We start from the raw sequence: 22,940 nt of genomic DNA on the forward strand, positions 1-22,940 counted from the left end.
ACAGGAATACATTACATTTGTTAAATTACACTGTAGTCATATTTTGCATTATTTTTTACATTATTGTTCTGCCTGCTGTAAGAAATTCTCTAGTGCCAGTCCAAATGTTTCATCTTTCGATTTATCTGAAGAGCTCACCTCCCATCTCTCGCTGCAGCTCCGTCCTGCATGATAGTCTTGACGAAGATGCCCAGTTTCTCCAGACCCTGGTCTGCCCCAACACCCATCCCTATAATACTGATCCCCAGCCCTTTATCACCTACACAAAGAGAAAAGAGTGAGCAAGTCTTCATCGATTTCATTCTGACATACTCTAACACATACAGTTCCTCCTCAGTTCAAACATGACTGGGATTAAACCAAAAATAGAATCAGAAAAATCGACAATGAATTCTTTAACATATGACCACCAATATATACAGAGTTCAGCATCTTTGCAGGGATGTCTCTACTCATTTCACATGCAAAGAGGCTAGCCAACATCTCTACACTGCTGACAATGGACCTATTTTTGCCCACTAATGTGACCAAACCTTTAAAGCTACAGTAGTTTAATTCTAAGGTTCAGTGAGATGGAAAAGTCAGCATGAAAACTAAATTACGGATGTTACTCTTTCATTACAAGTCAATTACAACAAATAACACTCTACAGAGGTGCAGAATACTCTGTTTAAAGGTATTCAGTTCTAATCGAAATCAACCAATTTCACAAGTATGATTGATTTTAAATCATTTTAATCATGGAGTATTTTTGTGAAAGACACACAGCCTCACCTTTCTCGATCTCCACGGGAAACACGTCCATCTTCTCCACCCGTTTCTCCAGCTCGTACTCGGCAGACGCCGCCACAGGATCCACATCATCGTTCCTCCGGTCGTACTCTTCATTAGAGAACGTGCTGTACACCTGAAACCCCAGAGACACAACAGTCACTATAACTATTCGTTATCATCTTTCAGAGTGCGTATTATGTGTTTTATTGAGATGAAGCCCCTTCCTAGATCACTGGTCAGTATAACACTGAACATCTCAATGAAACAAAACACACACACACACACATACAAAACCATTTATTAGAGATTCCCCCATTCTTTAATCAATGAAGTTTACAAAAACGGCATACAATGAATTTGTATGATGAACTGATGCAGTGTGACCGTCTACAGAAACAAGCAACAATCATAACAAGAGTCAAGATATAAAACTCATTAAACATAACATACAATTCAGTGAACCAGGCCACAGCTGAGAAACTGAGAGGATACGGAAAGAAAACCTGGGTGGCACTACTTATGTTTTATTTATTATTATATAATTTATTTATTTATTTATTTATTTTGTTCAGCCACAAACACAGAAATTCTGACTGATTATGGTGAACTACTAAAATTAAAATTTTTCCCAATTCAATTATAATTGTATAAATTTTATTTTATTATTAATTATTTATTTGGAGACTGACAGTCCCTATGTCCATTATTATATTATATTATATTATATTATATTATATTATATTATATTATATTATATTATATTATTATATTATTATATTATTATTTCTTTATTTGGAGATTGACAGTCCCTATGTCCATATGTCCATAATATATTATATATATATATATATAATAATGGACATTTGGGAGTCAATGACAGTCCCTATGTCCATATAATATAATATTATAATTATATAATATATATAATATAATATATATAATATATATATTATTATATTATATTATATTATATTTATTTAGAGATTGACAGTCCCTATGTCCATTTTTATATTATATTATATTATATTATATTATATTATATTATATTAATATTATATTATATATTTATTTCTTTATTTGGAGATTGACAGTCCCTATGTCCATTATTATACTATATTATATATTTATTTATTTGGAGTTTGATAGTCCCTATGTCCATTATTATATTATATTATATTATATTATATTATATTATATTATATTATATTATATTATATATTTATTTCTACCTAAATACAATATAATAAATATATTTATTTATTTGGAGTTTGATAGTCCCTAAGTCAAATGATATAAAATATTTATTTATATTGTATTTTTCAAATCAATCCTCCATTTAGAAATAGTTCTCCTTTTGTGTCCCAAAGAAGAAAGTAAATCCTACGTATTTGGAACAACATAAAAATGTGAGTAAACAATGACAACTGACTTTTTCGGCTGAAGTATCCCTTTAAACAGTCTATCAAATCTTCTCTCGATTAATGAAAATAGTTCAATGTGTGTGTGAAACAGGACAGCGTGAAAGCGGATTAAGCCTGAGCACTGTGAGAGAGGAACAATATAAGATTGGGTTTGAGTAAAAGGATCTCACTGGGCTCCACTAATTATATTTTATCAGCCTGAGAGTAGAAATTTGAGGGGAAGCTCAATATGAAATGAATCCAACTGTAGACAGAGTTAAACTACAGCCTAAATAGTATTATTTTGTGGAGAGACACACAGACTGGGCTCCAAGCTTTGAATGAATGAAGTCAAAGCTGAAATCTTTGCCAGCTCTATTTCTCTCTCTCTCACACACACACACACACGTTTTCCTCCGAGGCTCTGTTGACTGAAGAGAAACTCGGGTGATTAGGACTCTTTCAGATATGTGATTTTACCTGGTAAACAGTTCTGTGTGTGGACTACCTGGAGCATGTCAGAGCTTTAGCGACTACACATTAACATTTTAACAATTTATTTAATTCCACTCAAAAGAAATAACCTACAAGGACATAAATATTATAGATGCAGTTAAATACATGTACAAAATCACGGACCAGTTGCATGCAACGGGTCTTCACAATATTAAGCATATCACTCAGTTCTTATGGGTATAAATAACAGCGTCTCTGCCATATATGACGGCTGCCTATGATAGAGGACAAGGCATAGTACTTTGCCAAGCGTTTGGGCCCTTGTTTTGGGCATCCTAAGTTGTTGAAGCCCTCTTACAACCAACCTGTGTGTGTGTCCTAAGCTGCCAAATATAAAAACAAGTATTTGGCCTCTATAACCTACCTTTGAAATGGTATTGAGGAGTGATTGATATTTAATGACTTTAGTCATGAAAGCTTCCTCCATACTAGAGTCAAAGGTGCATGCAACCTCCAAAACAAATACCTCTCACACTCCTCATCAATCACAACAACATCTGGTGTATTAGCAGACACATGAGAAAATATTACTGTTGAGATACTGAGACATGGATGGATCTGAATATTCTTACTAAAGGTCTCTCACTATCAGGTCCACTCTTCTGTCGTGGCGTGCCATGTACATTCCCTTGTAAGCATGGCAGCCGTTCAGGATATGAGATCTGATCTGTAGTGTGATGCAGACAGTGAGGAACCTGATAGAAAGGTTGAGTCTAGTAGGAAGAATTGGTAATCTGGCTCTTACTGTGAAAATGGCAATGTCCTCACTGAGCGCAGTGTTCTTAAGAAACGAGTGAGAAACAGCGTTATCAGCAGAGGGAAGACATGCAAGTCCTCCTTGTAGGTCCAGTCCAGTCCAGTGTTGTTTTTGGTGATACTGATGTAAATCCATGAATGAGAGTTCGCCGGGCTCCTGCGGATGTTAGCTATATCCACCGAATGTGGCTGTTGCTCTGACACAGATCAGGGAATCTGTAATAATATCCTCTGAGACCCTCACCGTCCCAGAGTCAGACCGAGCCCACTCCAGTGATACTCCAGTTCTTACACAGAGGTCATTCAGGTCCGGCCGGTCTGACCAGACACCAAAACCAGCAGAGTGGGTGTCAAGTTTCCCACTGGGTTTTCTTTTGAAGTCAAGGAAGTGTGGCTCTGAGTCCCTGGCTAACGGCACCTTGAGGATCCAGCCAGCTCCCTAACGTATTTGTCATCATTATTCAACACGTTCAGAAGAGGCTGGTATAAACACATATCACGTTTGGTACCCCCAGTCCTCCTTCCCATTGGGGATGAAAATACGAGTGCTATGTGTATTTAGTCCAAACCACTTTCACACTAAGCTCACTAGGTGGGTTTCCATAAACTTTGGCAATATTTTATAATTGTCGATAAAAAAGTATTGCGAAATGATGGCATTTCCAGCACTTTCTGCTGGATATGTTGGAGAACAGATGTTGTACTTTAGACAGTGCCACCTGTCTCATAGCCTCTGGCTTCATGGTCAGTGGCAGTGGAGATTTATCAATCAGGTCCAGCCTCCATGTGACCTCTGACAAGATGATGTTTACTTGCTCTTTCCATTCTCCTGCAATATTAATTTTATGTCCAAGATAAGTGTATGCCACACAAAGAGAATATACATGAATAGATTTGTTGCTACTGTAAACACAGGACATTTATCAGATTTTGAGCGGTACCACCTGTTCCCCCCACTCCTCCTCTCATACAGAATGTGTCCTGAATCTCCAGGCCGGGCCATTTCAGAAAAGAATCTGTTCTGGCTGGCATGTTTTTAATTACTCTCTCACTCTTCTCTGGAGGCAATCTGGACATCATCTGCATAGCCAGAGGAAACAAAGTTCTTCTCACGCTGGCGTCTGGCGTTCAGACGATCTCTGTAGATTTTTTCATGAGACTGAAAAGCCTTCCACTGATGCTCAGACAGCAGAGTACCGTAAGCTCTTCTCCCGGTAGATGGGATCCAAGGGAGGAAACATGAGGTAACAGCGGCTGTTGGTAAATTCTCCCGGTGAGTATTGCTTGTTTATATGCAAGCTTGATTGTTGTGATCAAGCACATAGTCCACAATAGCTGCCAAAGCATCTTGTCTGCACCCATTGCATTAACAATGGCGATTACAGTGGGTGTGGTTGTTTAGTTTTTCCAATCAGCATTTTGGTGTTCACCTGCACCAGCGAGTGGCCTACAACCTGCCACCATCTTGCCACACACACACACACACACACAGCAAGTCAGCACATCTAGCAGCGCCATACTTTGATCAGATAGGAAACAGACGTTTTTTAATCATCATATAAATCCACCTGAGAACTACAAAAATTTACTAAGAAGTAAACACAAAGAGACCGATATCATCAGCACTAACCTCTCTTTCTTTGGAGGTTTAGAGGGCTTCTCCAACTGCAGTTTTAGAGGGAAAGAACATTTTAGAGGCGTCCAAAAGATTTTGTAATCTGGGTTTATAGCATTGAGGGTTGTGGTTTGAATTAAAGATGCCGATTCCAAATTAGGAGCAGAAAAAAAGAGACACTTTATTTCTGAGAACGATATACAGCACAGAAAGCAGCGTTGCTGGTCACTGCAAATGTGCTGAGCTCTGATGTGACGTAATACATCCGAATATACCAGGATGACGCCAAAGTCCAGTAACAGCACAGAGGCAGATTCACTGGTTACAGTCACAGTTCTGGAAAGCTCCATGTGTGAGCACAATTATGCCATATTGTTTTACTTTAAAATATTAATTAGATAATATGACACTTTCCAGCAGACAACATTTTGAACATTCTGATCTTTTAAATAAGGGTTCAGTGTATCATATCTTCCACAGACCACCCAGAATATATATTAAAGCTGAACTAAAAAGCAGCTCATCCAGGAATCGTTAAGATAAAGATGCCACAACCACGAGTCATTATCTTATGACCACCCACGTTTACATATCAATCATGCATCAGTCAACTGGTGAGTCCTGATCAAGAGCAATGAGCTCCATTTTGCTTAGTAAGACTTAGCAGTGCTAACTTACATATAGACATCTTAAAGGTACAGCAGCAAAAACTGTCTCTGTTTTGACTGACACAGGACTCGAGTCAGCGTCAAAGATGGTCGGGATAGTCGATTTGTATATTTGAGATATTGCTTGTAACATGTTTATTTGTTCTTATTTTATTTCTGACAGTCACTTTTCTTTAATAATGTTTAACTTTATATTAGTAAGGCTGATTGTGATGGTATTGAAATTAGATTCGAGAATTGCAAAATTTCTCTGGTATCTAAATTTTGGTGTTGTAAAAATCTTATTTATCAGAACTACAGTCAAGTCAAGAAGCTGTTTATTATTTTTTTGTATTTTATTTAATAATTTTAATTTTAAATATTTGTATTATTTATTTATTTATTTGTGTGTGTGTGTGTGTGTGTGTGTGTGTGTGTGTGTGTGTGTGTGTGTGTGGTGTGGCCTATGACAATTTTGCAAAAATCTGTAAAAATCTGAACCACTTTCCAAACTGGGCCGAAAAAAAAAAAAAAAAAAAAAAACCCAGGGTTCAGTACATGTGATGAGCCCTGCTAACAATATAAAAGAAGACTTCAGCAAAAATAAAAGTGCATAAACGTGTTAAATATGGCATCTTTAAAAACAGTGTGTGTGTGTGTGTTTCAGGGTTAGATTGAAGATGGTGGAGTATAAATTAATGTAGTCCCAAAACTGGAAAAAACAGTTCAGCTTCCAGACCTTGAACAAAATCTCCATTTCACACGACTAGACGTCTCTCTGTCTACACACACACACAGTCGTCTCTCTCTCTCAACCACAGGGACTAACTCTCCTAACCAATAATAATTGGTCTTAACTACAAGCTAAACAAAACCATACTGCTTTTCTACCATATTTTAATGCAGGATCTCTGCATGTTTGAAATTTAAGATATTTTAAGAGTTTCAAAAACTATAACACATAAAAAAAAAATTTTTTTAAAGTTTAATTAGAGGTTTTAACACTACAACAATACAAAACCGTATAAATAGACCTGCGTTTGCAACAGTTGAAATGGACAGTAAAAAAAAAACAAAAAAAAACAGCTCATTAGAGTCTTTGTCTTGTGGACTGGACAAAAGTGGTTGCTCTGTATGATGGCAAATGCAAGAGAAAGACTTGTTGCCGCTTTTAACTTCCATTCAATTCAGACTGCATGCACATAACTCATGCAAAATAGGATTTCATCTGCTGTAGATTGAGCAGCTGATCAGGAAACACTGTCTCACGCTCACATTCCTCCACACTTCTCACCTGATTTAATCTGAACAACAGTCTGTGTCGGCTGGGCGCCACATTATAAAGAGAAGCCATCTCAAGTAAATGTGTTTTTAAGAGTATTTATATATTTTTTACTGGAAAAGCACGACAAAAATACTGGTTATAAAAATGACTTTTAGCATTTAAACTTGACTGAAACTATGAACACACTGAAAATCCATCTAGAAAAACAATAGAGAGCGAGACAGAGAAAGTGTGTTAATTAACTTGAATATATTTGAGGTTTTCTGTGTATGTGTGTGTGTGTGATGAATGGCAGGCCTGCACTGACCTCACAGCGCTCTGTGGTTACACTTGGCCTCTTTTTCCTCCTTTCTCTTTCTTTCTTTCTCTCTTCCATCGCTCCTGTTGCCATGGACGACGCCAGCAATTCAAACAATGTTCCTTTTCTTTGCTGAAACCTGACCGCTCATGGTCTCTGAGAGTGAGAAAGAGAATCTGTGCTGCGCTGTTCACACCTGCCTCAGTTACACGACAACATTCAAACACCTTCTGACTTCCTCTCCCATCCTCATCCTGAGAGCAATACAAATTCTCAACATTTACGCACCGCAATATTGTTTCAAACCTTTTATGTCCCACAAACGTTTCATGGGTTTTATGAAAGTGTGTGAAAAGTGTGACTCGCATTCTAAATCCAACACACCCATCATGCAGAACAAGTGTAAAAAGTCTTATTTTGACTCTCTAATAATGAACTTTCAGGCGACACATTTCTGCAGAGCCATTAGACAAGCTCCACCCCTTTATTTTCCTCATGGGGTTATGACTTGGTTACACACAACTGACCCTTGACCTCTTTGAGCACAGGAGGAAATGACTCAAAGAAGAAGACCGCTGCACAATTCAAAACTATTTGAGAGAGAGCGAGCGAGCGAGCGAGATTCCTCAGGTGATGGCTGGTGTGTGTCACAGAAACACGAGTAGTCCCATGTTAGCGCCACACCCGTGTGTTTGTTCAGACTTTTTGTGTAGCTTTGAGGAGAGGCTGCTGAACTTCCTGGAGGTGGGGCGCACGGCAGGTGCACTTCATAATGCTACAACGCCCCATCCAGGACACGACAGCACACAAATGCACTCTCAAACAGTAAACAGGAACAACACGCCTTGCGTCGCTAAATATAACAACAGACTGACTCGCTAAGAGAGACTTGTTCATTATCATTAGCACTTTATGTTTTATTTTATCAACATTAGTCACTTGCTGAATTAATGTTACTTATGTAATTTATTCATTTTTGTTAAACTTGTTGAATGCATTTATTTATTAGTAGTATTAGTTTTTGCTGCACATCTTGACAGTTTTCAACTGGAGGACATTAGAGATCCAAGCCATTCAAAAAGAAAAAAATAAAAAAGTTTGGTGTGAAAAGCAAAATGGAAATTTGAAAAAAGTTTGGTGTGAAAATCCAGTGCAATAAATGTTTTAATTTGAATAGACATGCATGCCATTGCAAGTTTTTTTTCTATAACAACTCTTATCTCTGCACTATTGTATTTGATAAACAATTTTTTTTTCTATAGCACTGCGAAAAAAGTTAGCCAGCCAATGAGAGTCATGCTTCTGGTAACATTGTCAGCACTCTTATCTCTGCACTATTGTATTTGATAAACAATTTAGAAAACAAACCTATTATTATATATCTCCACATAGCTCTTTTCAAAATACAGCAGCATTACAAAAAATGCATTGCAAATGCCAATCAGATTTCCTGAATACAATTTAGCTATACCACACATTCTGAAGTGTCCTGATAAAGAATTTAACTTCAACTTACACCACAGAAAAAAAAAACGTATGAAAATCTAAATGGCTGTTTGCAAATGTGTCAAATGTTACACTTACTTCTCCGTAACAAGCAGGTGTCAGAAACAGAAAGTCCTTGCGTAACACAGTATTTATTTTTTTTCCAATTCATGCCACCTACTGTCAAAGAGTGGATTTGCATTTTTATTCAGCCTGTTTGCCGTTTTATCACATCGGTCTGAACAGGCAATCACTTTCAAAAACTGGACCTAAGTTCTGTGCCGAATATCATGATGGTTTGAACAGGCCTTTAACCCAAAAGTATGTATTCCTTGTGCACAATTTTCATCAGCACTGATTGGAGCGCTCAAAAACAATGGTCCACTAGGTAGTGTGCACATGCCGAATGCTGTGTGCTCACGATAACAAAAGTGTTTGCATGCATTGCTCAACTGTACATGAAATGGAGAGGAAAATGAACTATACCCATCCTGAGCCTTTAAAGGGATACTCCACCCCAAAATGAAAATTTAGTCATTAATCACTTACCCCCATGTCGTTCCAAAGCCATAAAAGCTTAGTTCATCTTCGGAACACAATTTAAGTTATTTTGGATGAAAACCGGGAGGCTTGTGACTGTCCCATAGACTGTAAATAACAGTGTCAAGGTCCAGGAAAGTATGAAAAGCATCGTCAGAATACTCCATTCAACTGTAACATTATGAAGCGACAAGAATACTTTTTTATACGTGAAGAAAACAAAAATAACAACTTTATTCAACAATCCGTCTCCTCTGTGTCTCTCCGCATCACTGAACGCAAGCAGTATACACTCTTCTGGGTCAGCCGTGCCACAAGGATATATTTTCTACATATATTTACGCTTTGATTTGAAAGAAAACAGCACATCCACATAGCGCGGCTGACACAGAAGAGCATACGCTGCCTGTACTGCTCAGATTCGCCAAAATAGCACTACGGTGATGTGGAGTGACACAGAGGAGACAAATTGTTGAATAAAGTCGATGTCTTTCATACTTTTCTGGACCTTGACACTGTTATTTATTTGGCAGTCTATGGGACAGACACAAGCCTCCATGTTTTCATCCAAAATATCTTAAATTGTGTTCCTTATCTTTTCCGGGTTTGGAACGACATGAGGGTAAGTGATTAATGACAAAATTTTCATTTTGGGGTGGAGTAACCCTTTAAGTTAAGGCTCTTTTGACTAGGATTTCTTGAGTAGTTTCTTGCTAGGCCAAGCAACCTCCCAGAACACCCTAGAAACTGCACAGCAACATTTTCTTCAGTGAACTTTAATTTTACATTGCGTACCATACAAATTATTACCCATATTATTTTTGACACTATCGCTGTTGTTTTATTCATTAACATGGATCCAATTCCACTATTGCTTTATTTTCATGCCAAAAAAAAAATGCATCCAGCATGCTAGTTTAGACCATTAGAACAAAGCGGGAATCAAGGGCAGAGGGGTTCAGAGATAAAACACACGCTTCAGCTGCCACTGTGATTTTAACTATTACAGACACACCTACAGAAATTCCCCTGTCTTTCAGAGAGAACATGAGAAACGCGCAGGCAGGCAACTGTTACTCTACAAATACACTAGTCTCAAGCGTTTTAAAAATACAGCACACCACCAACAAATGTTTAAAGTATCAACACATACGGCACTATTTGTGGTGTGAGTATTTGAGATGCCAGCAGCTATGTGCTAAAATACCACTGTGTCATTACCGCAGTGCCGTGTCATCACCTGTTCACTAACTATAAGGTGCTGTCTGCTCTTCACCATGCCACAGGTATGAACATCTCAGATGATCGGATCACAAGCAGTTAGGGATAGAAAACTGTTGACACCTGTTTTAACAAGCATCTCACTTGTGAAGGTATTTTGAGACTAATTCTCACTATTAACTATTACAAATTACTAGCATACTGGCTGTTTATTAGTACTTATAAAGGACATATTAAGGGACTAATTCTCACTATTAACTATTATTAACTGCTTATTAACAGGCATATTACTAGCATACTGGCTGTTTATTAGTACTTATAAAGGACATATTAATGCCTTATTCTGCATGACCATATTCTAGATCCATTAATCCGACCCCATACCTAAACTTAAAGGATGACTTCACTTCCAGAATTAAAATTTCCTGATAATTTACTCACCCCCATGTCATCCAAGATGGTCTTTCTGTCATCAGTCGCAAAGAAATTAAGGTTTTTGATGAAAACATGCCAGTGTTTTTCTCCATATAATGGACTTTAATGGGGATCATTGGGTTGAAGGTCCGAACTGCAGTTTCAGTGCAGCTTCAAAGGCTCTACACGATCCCAACTGAGAATAAAAATAAAAACTAACAAAATTATAAACCACAAATGCTAATCTTGCACTAGCTCTGCGATGCGCGTCCACAAATTCATGCATGAGTCACGTTGGAAAAAAAAAACACATACATTTCGATTTTTTTTTTTTAGAAAATGACAAAAAATTTTTTTTAGATATGGATAAAAAACTTATTCCTCTTCTTTAAAAAATTACAACCCAATAAATCAGATAAGACCCGATATTCCCCATTAAAGTACAATATATGGAGAAAAAATGCACAATAAACCCCAAAATAAAAATTTTGTCATTCATCGGTCCCCATTAAAGTCCATTATATGGAGAAAAAAGGGATACTCCACCCCAAAATGAAAATTTTGTCATTCATCACTTAATCTCCACAAGGATGCGCTGTTTTCTTTCAAATCAAAGCTAAATACATATAGAAACAGTGCATTCTTGTGGCACGGATGACACAGAAGAGCATACACAGCTTACAGTAATATGGAGCTGTTGACAGAGGAAGAGGAAAATGTTGAATGGAGTCATTATTTTTGTTTTCTTGTGCTACAAAAAGTATTCTCGTCACTTCATAACGTTACGGTTGAACCATTGATGGCAGATGGAGTATTCTGACGATGACTTTCATACCTTTTCTGGACCTTGACACTGTTATTTATTTGGGAGTCTATGGGACAGTCACAGGCCTCCCGTTTTTTCATCCAAAATATCTTAAATTGTGTTCCGAAGACGAACAAACCTTTTACGGGTTTGAAACGACATGGGGGTAAGTGATTTATGACAAAATTTTCATTTTGGGGTGGAGTATCACTTTAATTTCTTTTCATCTGAAGAAGAACATGAACATCTTGGATGACACAGGGTTGAGAGTAAATTATCAGGAAATTTTTATTCTGGAAGTGAACTAATCCTTTAACAACTACCTTACTAACCATTAATAAGCAGCAAATTAGTAGTTTATTGATGCAAAAGTCGTAGTCAGTAGTTAGATAAAACTAAGAATTGGTCCCCAAACTAAAGTGTGACAATAGGGGTTAATATAATTTGTGTTATTATCATCTTTTTGCTGTCTGTAATCTCTAGGTTGTCTATCAGTGTAGTGTAAGCTGTGTGGAATTCTTTACCATTAAGACTGCGTACACTTCATCAGTGCAGAAGAATAGGGGGCGAAACGTTTAGCAGGAGCTTTTGTAACATAAACAGCCCAGTTATTTGGAGGGGGCGAAAACTGAAAGTGAATGATCAAAAATTGTGTCCAAATATCTAAAGAATAAGAATAGAAAGCAAAAAAAGAAAATGAACAAAAAAAAATTCCAACCAAATATCTGAACTACTACAGCAAAGTGACAGCAAACTTCAATATTTTTCCACAAAAACAGATCACAGAGAACTTCACAAAGCAACATGCATAAAAGAGCTGCAATTGCTTTAACTTTAATCATAGGCACCAGTACTAAAATGTTGTGTCATCATCATAAAGCCTGAACAGCAGGAGCACCAAGATGAACTTCAGCATCTGCCCTGACCAGACGAATCACCTGACCTGAATCTTCTCAAATCATTTTGGAGAGAAGAGCGAGAAGCTGATTCCTTCCTCCAGCATCTCTGAAACTGCTGTTAGATGTTTTGATAGACAACATTGAAACCTGGACTGTTTAAAGTGCTTGTTTTAGTACAACTGACAGGCGAGCAGTGCAGCAGGTCACATTAGCGTTTACACTACAAATACAATGTGTTCACATACATTTGACTCAGTATACAAATTCTTACAGAAAACTTATTCAAAACATTTTCCTGCCCAGTTTCAGGTTCTAGATGAAGCCTTCCATGACAAACCAGTATGAGATTAAAATAACGGACATAAAGGTTAATCATTGGTAATTCCTGGGATATTTCACTTAATCCTATCAGGTCTTTGTACATATTTGCCAGAGGCAAAACAAGCAGCAATAATACAGTTTGGAAGGCATAGCAACGGTAACTAAGTGGGCAGGGTTAATGAACTAGCCAATCCCAAACCACAGATCACTTATGAAATATATTGACCACCTTTATGGGCAGAATGTAAATTGATATTGTCAAAATTAAGAAACCTGGCTCAGCCTAATGCATGATAGTGTTACTAGCTATGTTTGTGTTTATTTACTGAACATCCAATCACAACAGAGGTATTTACATATAGAATTCATTAAAGGTACAGCAAAAAACTGCCTTGCTAAATCAAAGTCAGAAGGTGGAAACTAAGTTTAAAAAGTAAAGTACGACTGCTGAAACCTTGACTCACAATGTAGGTGGAAACAATAAAATGCTAAAAAGGTGCAGAATGTGACCTTTTATAGATCACAGTGACTTCAGTAGCTACAGAGACATCTGACAGAAGACCGTTATTCTACTCTGTCTCTCTTCTTCTACAGGACAGGCTCAGGTTACTGTGAGACCCTGTCCCGCCTCCTCCCCTGCTGGAGCACAAGACTGAGGCTGGACTCAAACAAAACTCAAGTTGGCAGACTATTGTTAGTGCACTCGGACTCCTGGAAACTGCATGAGTTCAGCCAGTCAGAACGCTCTTGACATGTTTGTGTGCATTAAGCATCAATCTGTCTGCAAACTTAAACAGTATAAGGCTGCAGATGTGTCCTAACCATGTGTGACACAATAATTTGAGCTCTCTCTTCCATATTAATGAGTTTCTCTCCTACTGTGACAAGAGTTAAGACTACAGTCCATATCACCACCAAAAACAAGAATTAAGAACTAAACAACCCACTCCTTTTTCCCTCCCCATTAACCACCGCAATAACAGTACCCGACTTCAGCACCTTACAGACTACTCCGGAGCAGGGTCTAACCAGCACAACTCATACTACCCGAGACATAAGTAGACATTGATTGGCCAGACGCGTTCAAAAACGCCCTCACCTACCATGATTTAAAACATTGTGTCAACTTATTTCGCAAGTATGACGGACAGTGATAAATATACGGACGCTGAAGTGCAGGCACTTGTAGCAAATGTAGGACTGCCAGTTGTCGTTGAAGATTCTTATTTCCGTTCTTTCAATCGCTTTACGTACACGTCAACATTCTATGTCCATTATTGTGAAACCCGCGAGACACAACAATAACACTGCTCCGATCACAGTGTCCTCCATCCTCCTTATGTTAACGTTGTTCTTCTTTGTTTACGTTGTTGAACGACGCGCACAAATGACGTCGCTGTCTATCAGATTACGTCACATCCTAGTACACACTGTCGGTGCGAATGCAACCCTTTAAATGGTACTTGGAAACAGTTAGCACAAAATCATCCCAGTACTTTAGTTTTGTATTTGTAGTTCTGGAACTAAAGCGGTGCGAAAGCCCCTTATGGCTTGGTTCCTATGTGCTGGGTGGCTCCACCCCAGTGAACCGTCATTCGTGCAAGATCCTGTATAAGTTAAGGCAAAATTGCCTGTGATTGTAGGGCCCTTTGGAATCTTTATTAGGTTTAGTTTTGAATTTCATTTTTTCCCCCAAATTCTGCTTATTTTCTTCTTTTTTTCTGTGGATTCTGTTTTAATGGTTAAATTACATTTTAGTAAAACAAAAAGCAAGTCTAATTAATTTAAATCACTTATACAATTTATCAACAACGTCTAACAAACTTTCTATCAGCAGATAAATCACAGTTGTGTGAAGCTCCAAAAATCCTTTCCTGAAGCTGACATACAACAGACTCGTGATGTAATTTGCTTATTTTTAAATGAAGCCATAAAAGATCCATCCCAGCTGAGGACACATTTAATGACTAAATCTGAGGGCGGGAATGTGAAAGATCGTCTCCAAAAAATAACTGAACTTTTACAGCGGTGCACAGACCACTGACCAGACCGTCTGCAGTGTGTGTTGATGTTGGCTACAGCGGTTCACAGGACCGTGTGAACTGCCACAGTCATGTCTGATTGCTCTGTGTTTATCTGTGTTAAAAGGATAATTCATCCAAAAATGAAAATTCTGTCATCATTTACTCACTCTTGTGCTGTTCCAAACCATAAGAAGATCTTCAGAACACAAATTAAGTTTTTTTTTTGTTGTTGTTGTTAATGAAAACAGATTTTTCCCTCCACTGAAAGTCCTTATAACCAAAACTTTCACATTTCAAAAGGTTCACATAGAGATCCATATGAATCGTTTATTGGAAGAGACATTATTGCTTTATATGATGGACAGATTTCATTTAGGCTTTTACACAATACAATATATATACACGCAGTGGGGAAAGTATTTATTTAATCCCCTCCTGATTTTGTAATAAATCCGGTCTGTAATTTTTATGGGAGGTTTATTTTAATGTATAGAGACAGAATACCAAACAAATATCCAGAAAAAACCCACATTATACAAAGGTTAGAAAGTGATTTGCATTTCAGTGAGTGAAATAAGTATTTGATCCCCAAGCAAAACATGACTTAGTACTTGGTGCAGAAACCCTTGTTGGCAAGCACAGAGGTAAGATGTTTCTTGTAGTTGGTCACCAGGTTTGCACACATCTCAAGATGGATTTTGATCCACTCCTCTTTTACAGATCCTCTCTAAATCCTGAAGGTTCCTTGGCTGTCGTTTGTCAACTGGAAGTTTCAGCTCCCTCCACAGATTTTCTATAGGATTGAGGTCTGGACGCTGGCTAGGCCCCTCCATGACCTTAATGTGCTTCTTCTTGAGCCACTCCTTTGTTTCCTTGGCGGTATGTTTCAGGTCATTGTCATGCTGGAAGACCCATCCATGACCCATCTTCAGTGAACTTCTGGCTGAGGGAAGGAGGTTCTTGTCCAAGATTTTACAGTACATGGCCCCTCAATGCGGTGAAGTCGTCCTGTACCCTTAGCAGAAAAACAGCCCCAAAGCATGATGTTTCCACCTCCGTGCTTGACTGTAGGGATGGTGTTCTTGGGGTCATAGTCAGCTTTTCTTTCTATCCAAACACGGCGAGTCAAGTTAATGCCAAAGAGCTCAATTTTGGTCTCATCTGACCACAGCACTTTCTCCCAAGCCTTCTCTGAATCATTTAGATGTTCTTTGGCAAGTAGTGTGTTACCAATGTTTTGCTTGGTGACTGTGGTCCCAGCTGCCTTAAGATCATTAACAAGCTCCTCCTGTGTAGTTCGGGGCTGATCCCTCACCTTTCTCATCATCATCCTTACCCCATGAGACGAGATCTTGCACTGAGCTCCAGACCGAGGCCGACTGATGGTTATTTTGTATTTCTTCCATTTCTGAATAATCGCACAAACAGTTGTTTCCTTCTCACCAAGCTTGTTGCTGATGGTCTTATAGCCAATTCCAGCCTTGTGCAGATCTACAATCTTGTCTCTGACATCCTTTGACAGCTCTTGGGTCTTGCTCGTGGTGGTGGGAGAGGTTAAAATGGAAGATACAGATTGTGTGGACAGGTGTCTTATACACCTAACTAGCTGACATTAGGAGTAACTTCTTAAAGTGACAGGACTAATGTGTTCCACATGGGCACAGAAACAATCTGAGGGAGCCAGGATTGCTGGTTGGTAGGGGATCAAATACTTATTTTCCACTTCTGTTCATCATAAAGCAATCATCTCTCCACAAAAAAAGTATAAAAAACCTCTATACACATAAAAATCATAAAAAACGAATAAAACCTTCAATAAACACAAAATAAAAATAAATTAACAACAACAACGTCTTCATGAACTTTTTGAAGAGTGAATGTACTTTAATGGGTGAACTATCTTTAACTTTTTACCAAGATGGGTGAACTATCTTTAACTTTTTTTCAAAGATGTGGCGAAAGTCCCGTGTTTGGAACGACATGAGGGTACTTTAAATGACAGAATTTTCAATTTTGGGTGAACTATCTTTTTTAAAGATAGTAGTCAAACTATTTCAAAACAATAACAAAAAATTATGCATATCACAGATGCATTTTTCCAGCTGTAATTGTGCATATAGACATTTCAATGTGATGTCACTGACCCATGAACATTTCCTGCTTGTCGTCAAACTATTTCAAAACAGTAACAGAACGCATCCCAAAACAATGGACAACACGGATTCCAAAAAATTGACTTTTTGGAGTCCCAGAAGTTATTAAGAAATTAAAAGTGTACAACCGGAAATGCATTAGGACCATGTGCTAGATTGTTATTGTTTACATCTCTCAAAATGGTCTAGATGACTTATTGATTGTGTACTGAAAGCAATCAGACTACACTGAAGACCAACTTTGACCACAGCAGCAGACCAGTGGACATACACATAAAGCTGTGGTCACACTAGACTTTGAGCATGCAAAATTTCTTCATACGCTCCAACAGTCGTGATATGACATCACGCTCAGCAGCGTCTTTTTAAAAACTTAAATTCAACACATAATAATACATCTAAAATGAAAAAAACATACAATCTACTGCACTTTTAAATCTACGTTCTTTTAATTCAGCTACAAGGTCATGCTGTGACGTATCGATCTGCTGTTTCACGCAGGTCCCAAATCCTAAACCTTGTAATGCAGCGAAATGCAATACTTTTCACATGAGCTTGCGTTTCCGGTCTGACGCATTCGCATATGCATGAATGGAAGTTAATGGAACAAAAACTAGTACAACACACACCTACAACCATAGGATATCTCCCAAAACAAATCTATAAATCACTCATAGTTGATTTCTGCCCTGTTTAATGCCAACCATTACATACTACACTCAACTACGCATGCCAGTTACAACAGATGCCTACAACCATAGGATAAAATCTCTTTCACAAGGAACCAGACAAATCTCCCGTTTCCTGCTTCGAGTGTGCCAGAGATGCAGCTTTATCATGTTATCATCATTTATACAACATCACCAAACCTGTTCATAAAAGACTCTGACCAGTCATGTGGGAAGCGTTTGAATCCCCAGTTATGAACCCACATCCACATCAACAATGCAAACACTCTTTAGCTCAACATGTTAAGACCGAGATGAAACACAATGGAAAAATGCCTCCCTCAAGCCAGGACAAGACCTGTTTACGAAGTTACACACCTTCATTTCACAATCACAGAGAAATAGGAGATGAAAACAGAGGGCAAAATAGAGTAAGTGTGAGGTGGATCCTAAAAAGGTTCATCATTCATTAGTCATCCATCAAACAAATCCCTGACCCAGAGTTTTAAACTAGCATGTTATACAGACATACAGACTTTAGTCAGGTTAGACACTATATTGAATTTAATGCAGATGAAAACAAGGCTGTGAGGAGTAGACTTACAGTCTTTACAATGGCACGTGCACTGTATATAGGTTATAGATCACATGCAATTTTCACAACTTTCGAAACTTCTGGAGTTTTTGTCTGCTGAAAGTTGCATGTGAACAGTCGGTATGTTGTTAAACAACAGCATGAACATATACATATCTATGCCAAGAATACCCCAAAAAAACACAAGGCAACCAACGAGAACACCCTAGCAACTGCAGTGACAGAAACTACACCCTGTTTGAGGAGGTGAAATTTGCACAAACAAGCAGCACCAAATTTTCTCCAATGAACAGTTTTATAATAATATCATCAAACAACATTCACATATACTAAAAAACAAAAGAGAGAGAGAGAGATCAAAATGAAGATTGCACACAAGGAAAGGTGATTATCGCTAATGCTCTGTACAGCACACACCTGTTTTGAGTGCAGGAGTCTGCAGGGCCGTTCAGATAACAGAGGCAGAACTTCCCAGGTGCTGGAATGCCCCGGGAACGGGCCACTGCTGGTATTTTGGCAACTTGCTGCCACCTTTTCAGGGCTCTGTTTATTTCTTATTTCCAACAGCCCAATGGAAACAGAAAACCATGTGTAGATCATTACCAGCTAAGGTGTGAAAGACATTCCTGAGCTGAGGAATGCATGAGATGGAAATTATTAACTTAAAATAGATTAAAAGACATTAAGCATCTCAAGGCCTGATCAGGCAAAAGAGCAGCGTGGCAAAGTAGATCAGGACCATATGCCCGTGGCTGTCTGCCATAGGACAGGGCCAGAGTCTAGTGGTGTCTGATCACTGCGATTCAGGGACAAAATATTGAGCACTGAATGACATAAATGAAATATGACGAGTGAAAAATATTAAGCACATTTTTTCCTTGAAGGACATATTTCGAAGAATCGCAAAATTAAAAAGTCCATTCCCATACCATATTTTTATTCCAGGTTTGAGACTTGCATATGACCCTCACATGTTCTTCACAGGCTTTGTAAGATTCACCCACTGGCCTTTTTAACTGAAGGCAGCTCTGAGGAGCGTTGTCCTATCAGCTTTGCTTGTAAAACACGGATCTATGCCAGCATACTTTTCTGTTCTATTTACCATCCGCATTTCAGGTCAGCGCTCTGTCCCTCACCGAATCGCAATGTCAACAATATTTCTAAAAATATTCCCCCTTTTCAACCCCTAAACAAATGTTCTGCAATGAGCCTCTCTCTGTTGCCCAACTGTTGTGAGAGCGTTGACCCGGGGCCTCACAGAGAGCTTGAAATGTCCCCAAAACTTCTCCTTTCCAAAGCCACAGTGACGTGTCTGAATGCTCATAAACCATAAATTAAGTGTTTTTCTAATAATCAAATTCGAAACAAAAGCAGATTTTGCATTCCAATGTGAAATGAGAGACAGAAGAAAAACCCTAAATTTACAGCTAACTATCATGAAAATGCCATAATGAAAAAATAAAATAAATAAATTATAATACAATATATTATTTTTATATATATATATGTGTGTGTGATTTTGTTACCATGCTACTGCTTACCCGTATCGCCTCAGTGGAGAATCTGATTTTCCTTCTTGGAGGTCGTTCTTCATCCTCAGACAAACCAGGAACTTCATCATACTCCTCATACACCTCAGTTTCATCCTCATCCTCATCCTCATCAACCTGCTGGTCCTGGACCAGTTCCTTATCATCCACAAACGCTGCGTTCTCAAAACTATAAAACACTGGAGAAGTTTTCCCGCATTCATCTGGACCTTCCGGCTCGCTCTCCTCATCATCATCTTCGTGACAGCTATTCCTCTTTTGTATGATCTCCTCCTCCTCCTCTTCTTCATCCTCTTGATTTGGTTTCTCTTTCTCCAGCTCTGCTGATAAGTACCCATCCTTCTCCAGCTGTTTGTCCTCTGAATGGTTTTGAGGTGATAGCACCTTCAGAGAGTCAGCAACATCTTCTATCTGTGCCTCAGATTTAAGTTCCCTTTGTAGCTTCACCTCTGTCATAACATCCTCCAAAAACTCTTCATCACTCTCCTCGCTTTCTGAAGACTCGTTCTGGACCACTACCAGCTCGGCCCGTACCACTCCTGCACCAGCGGGGTCCAGACATTGTGGGGCCTGCTCACGAGAGATGTCCCTAGATGGACTGCGGATTATGTGGTTTTCACTTTTTGGCTCCTTGGGACTCAGAGGCCGTTTATATGGGCTACCTGCTGAAGATTTGAGTTCTCTCGCAGGAGTACTACTAAGTTGGGTTGGTTCATTTGTCATGGGTTCTTTCACCGAGACATTTCCTGATGACGGAGGATGTTTAAACGGGCTTTGAGCAGAGGGTGAAAGAGGCTCGCCGGTGCTCCTGCTGGTGGGAGAGGTCGGTTTATATGAAATCGGACTGATGGACTTGAATGGAGGGCTGTGAGAATCTGTTTCAGGTGAGAAAGGTTTGGATGACGTGTCAGAGTTTGGGGATGTGGGTTTGTGAGCTGGATCGGTACCAGGGGAGGTGGGTTTCTGGGAACTCCCTCGTAGAGGTGATGGCAGCGAGCGCTCGGTGGGGCTGCTCAGTTTCTCAGGACTTTTAGCAGAAGCTTGCACTGACTCGTCTTTGTCGCCATCCACAATGAAATTCTCCAGCCGCCTTGAAAGAGGCCCGGCGTTAAGTGATAGTCTATTGACCTGTTTTGAGTCCTCAAAATCCTCTGGGGCACTGGGTGACGTCGGGCTTTTGATGACACTATTGCTGAAATTCACAAAAGACAAAAAACACCTCCGGCCCCAACAAACAAAAACTCCTCTCCCCTCCGCCACGCTGCTCCTCCACCACGCCTCTCTCAAAGAGTTTCCTGGTAACTGAAAATTTTTCCGCCAGGGTGACTTTATCGATCTCGACTTCCTCTCCCTTTAGAGTTCTGTCCGCGCTTTGGGGTTCTTGGTTGTTGGCGCTACTGATGCAGGTTTTGTGAGCGCTGACTGGGAACTTGGACACCGGGGATACAGGAGAAGGTGCATCTGTATTGTGAGCTGGTTCCTGGCTCTCCGGCGGTTGCTGGCCGTCCATCTGTAGGAAAATGTTCTTTATTTTGTTCACCCGGTTGCCAAACGGCCTCCCTCTGGTGTCCTCCCGGGGGTCGCTGGCTCCATTAGCATAAGATTTGGCCTCGCTGTCGGATTTGGTCCCATCAAAAGAGCACTTAATGGCGTGGAAGTCCGACTTGTACGCATTTCTGTGCGGGGACGCGCTCCGCAGGGTGCGTTCGCCCTTGCTCTCTGCTTTGATCATTTTCAATGACTTTCAAAGTGTTCTACGTTAAATCTGTATTTTAGGTCCGTGGTACTGTATCCTCAATCGGACAATGGCACGACCCCTTCGGAGTCACTCTGATACATTGTATCGAATCCCCCGCTCATCTGAAAAGAAGAGAAGAGAAACAATGTAACATTCTCAACGATTAGCGTTTTAACGCGATCTGAAAGCACTAGCACGTAAAACGTTTATTTCAGTGTTCTTTTGTTAGCAGGTCAAATCTACCCGACACTGACTCATCCGCTTGATCAAAGAAACTTTTCCTACTCCGATCAAAACTTTCCAACAGTGATTTGCAGGCAGATCCATTTGTCTCCATCGATTTAGAGCTCAATATTTGACGGCGTCTTTAAGATACTGTTCAAAAACTCAAAACTAGATTAAATAATGTTCTTAAAATGATCAAGAACTGCCGTGATCGGTGTTAAACCTGCCCACAAACCCACTTAAGCTGCTCCAGTGGGACTCGCCGCGGAACAATAGCTCAGCGTAAGTTCCAACAAATGATCCAAATAAAGTTTCGGAAATCGAGTTACAAACAAGTACAGCTTCTGCAAAAATCAAGTCATCCACTTCTCTTACCTCCACGGATATCTCACTGTCCACGGGCGCCGGTTCTTCTGCTCTGTGTAATTTAGATGCCCAACCATGTCATTTGTTTCACCGCCATGGTTCTCCAACGCAGTGCGCGAACGAATTCGCGAACGAATCGTTCATTTGAGTCGGTTCGCTTTAATGATTCTGTTTAAACGATTCACGAAGCGTTCGAAAAGCATTCACTGAGGGAAAATCTTTTATGAGAAAGAAACTTTAGTGGAACAAATAAATACGCAACATTTAACACTTTTCGAGCCGGCAGAAAACGTATCTGGACAATTAAATAGAAAAAGGGTCTCAAACAGAATGACAAAATCAAACTAGAACACATAAATATGGAATGAATAAATAAATACAATATACCTTATTAAGGATAGACAGTTTATTTATTTGTTTGTATTTTTATTTATTTATTTTGTTTTGAGCATGAACATGAGACAGTTTATTTATTTGTTTGTATTTTTATTTATTTATTTTGTTTTGAGCATGAACATGAGACAGTTTATTTATTTGTTTGTATTTTTATTTATTTATTTTGTTTTGAGCATGAACTTGAGGCTGTGAGGGAAAGACACGGGTTGTAATGGTGTATCATGCAATTCAACCCAAAGGCCGAAAGTT

General features: G+C 39.0%; 1 protein-coding gene across 1 annotated transcript in view; it reads right to left on the reverse strand.

Annotated features, from left to right (window-relative positions):
- LOC109091404 (neurabin-1-like) overlaps window positions 1–22,429 on the reverse strand; it is a 41,500-nt gene extending 19,071 nt beyond the window's left edge. The window contains 5 exon segments of the mRNA XM_042763141.1: window positions 139–259; window positions 775–907; window positions 19,958–21,206; window positions 21,208–21,826; window positions 22,305–22,429. Coding sequence (XP_042619075.1) covers window positions 139–259; window positions 775–907; window positions 19,958–21,206; window positions 21,208–21,698 — 1,994 coding nt within the window. The 5' untranslated portion in view covers window positions 21,699–21,826; window positions 22,305–22,429.
- Window positions 22,430–22,940: the final 511 nt, after the last annotated feature.

This window comes from Cyprinus carpio, chromosome A9, assembly GCF_018340385.1.
Source record: "Cyprinus carpio isolate SPL01 chromosome A9, ASM1834038v1, whole genome shotgun sequence".
Taxonomy (NCBI): domain Eukaryota; kingdom Metazoa; phylum Chordata; class Actinopteri; order Cypriniformes; family Cyprinidae; genus Cyprinus; species Cyprinus carpio.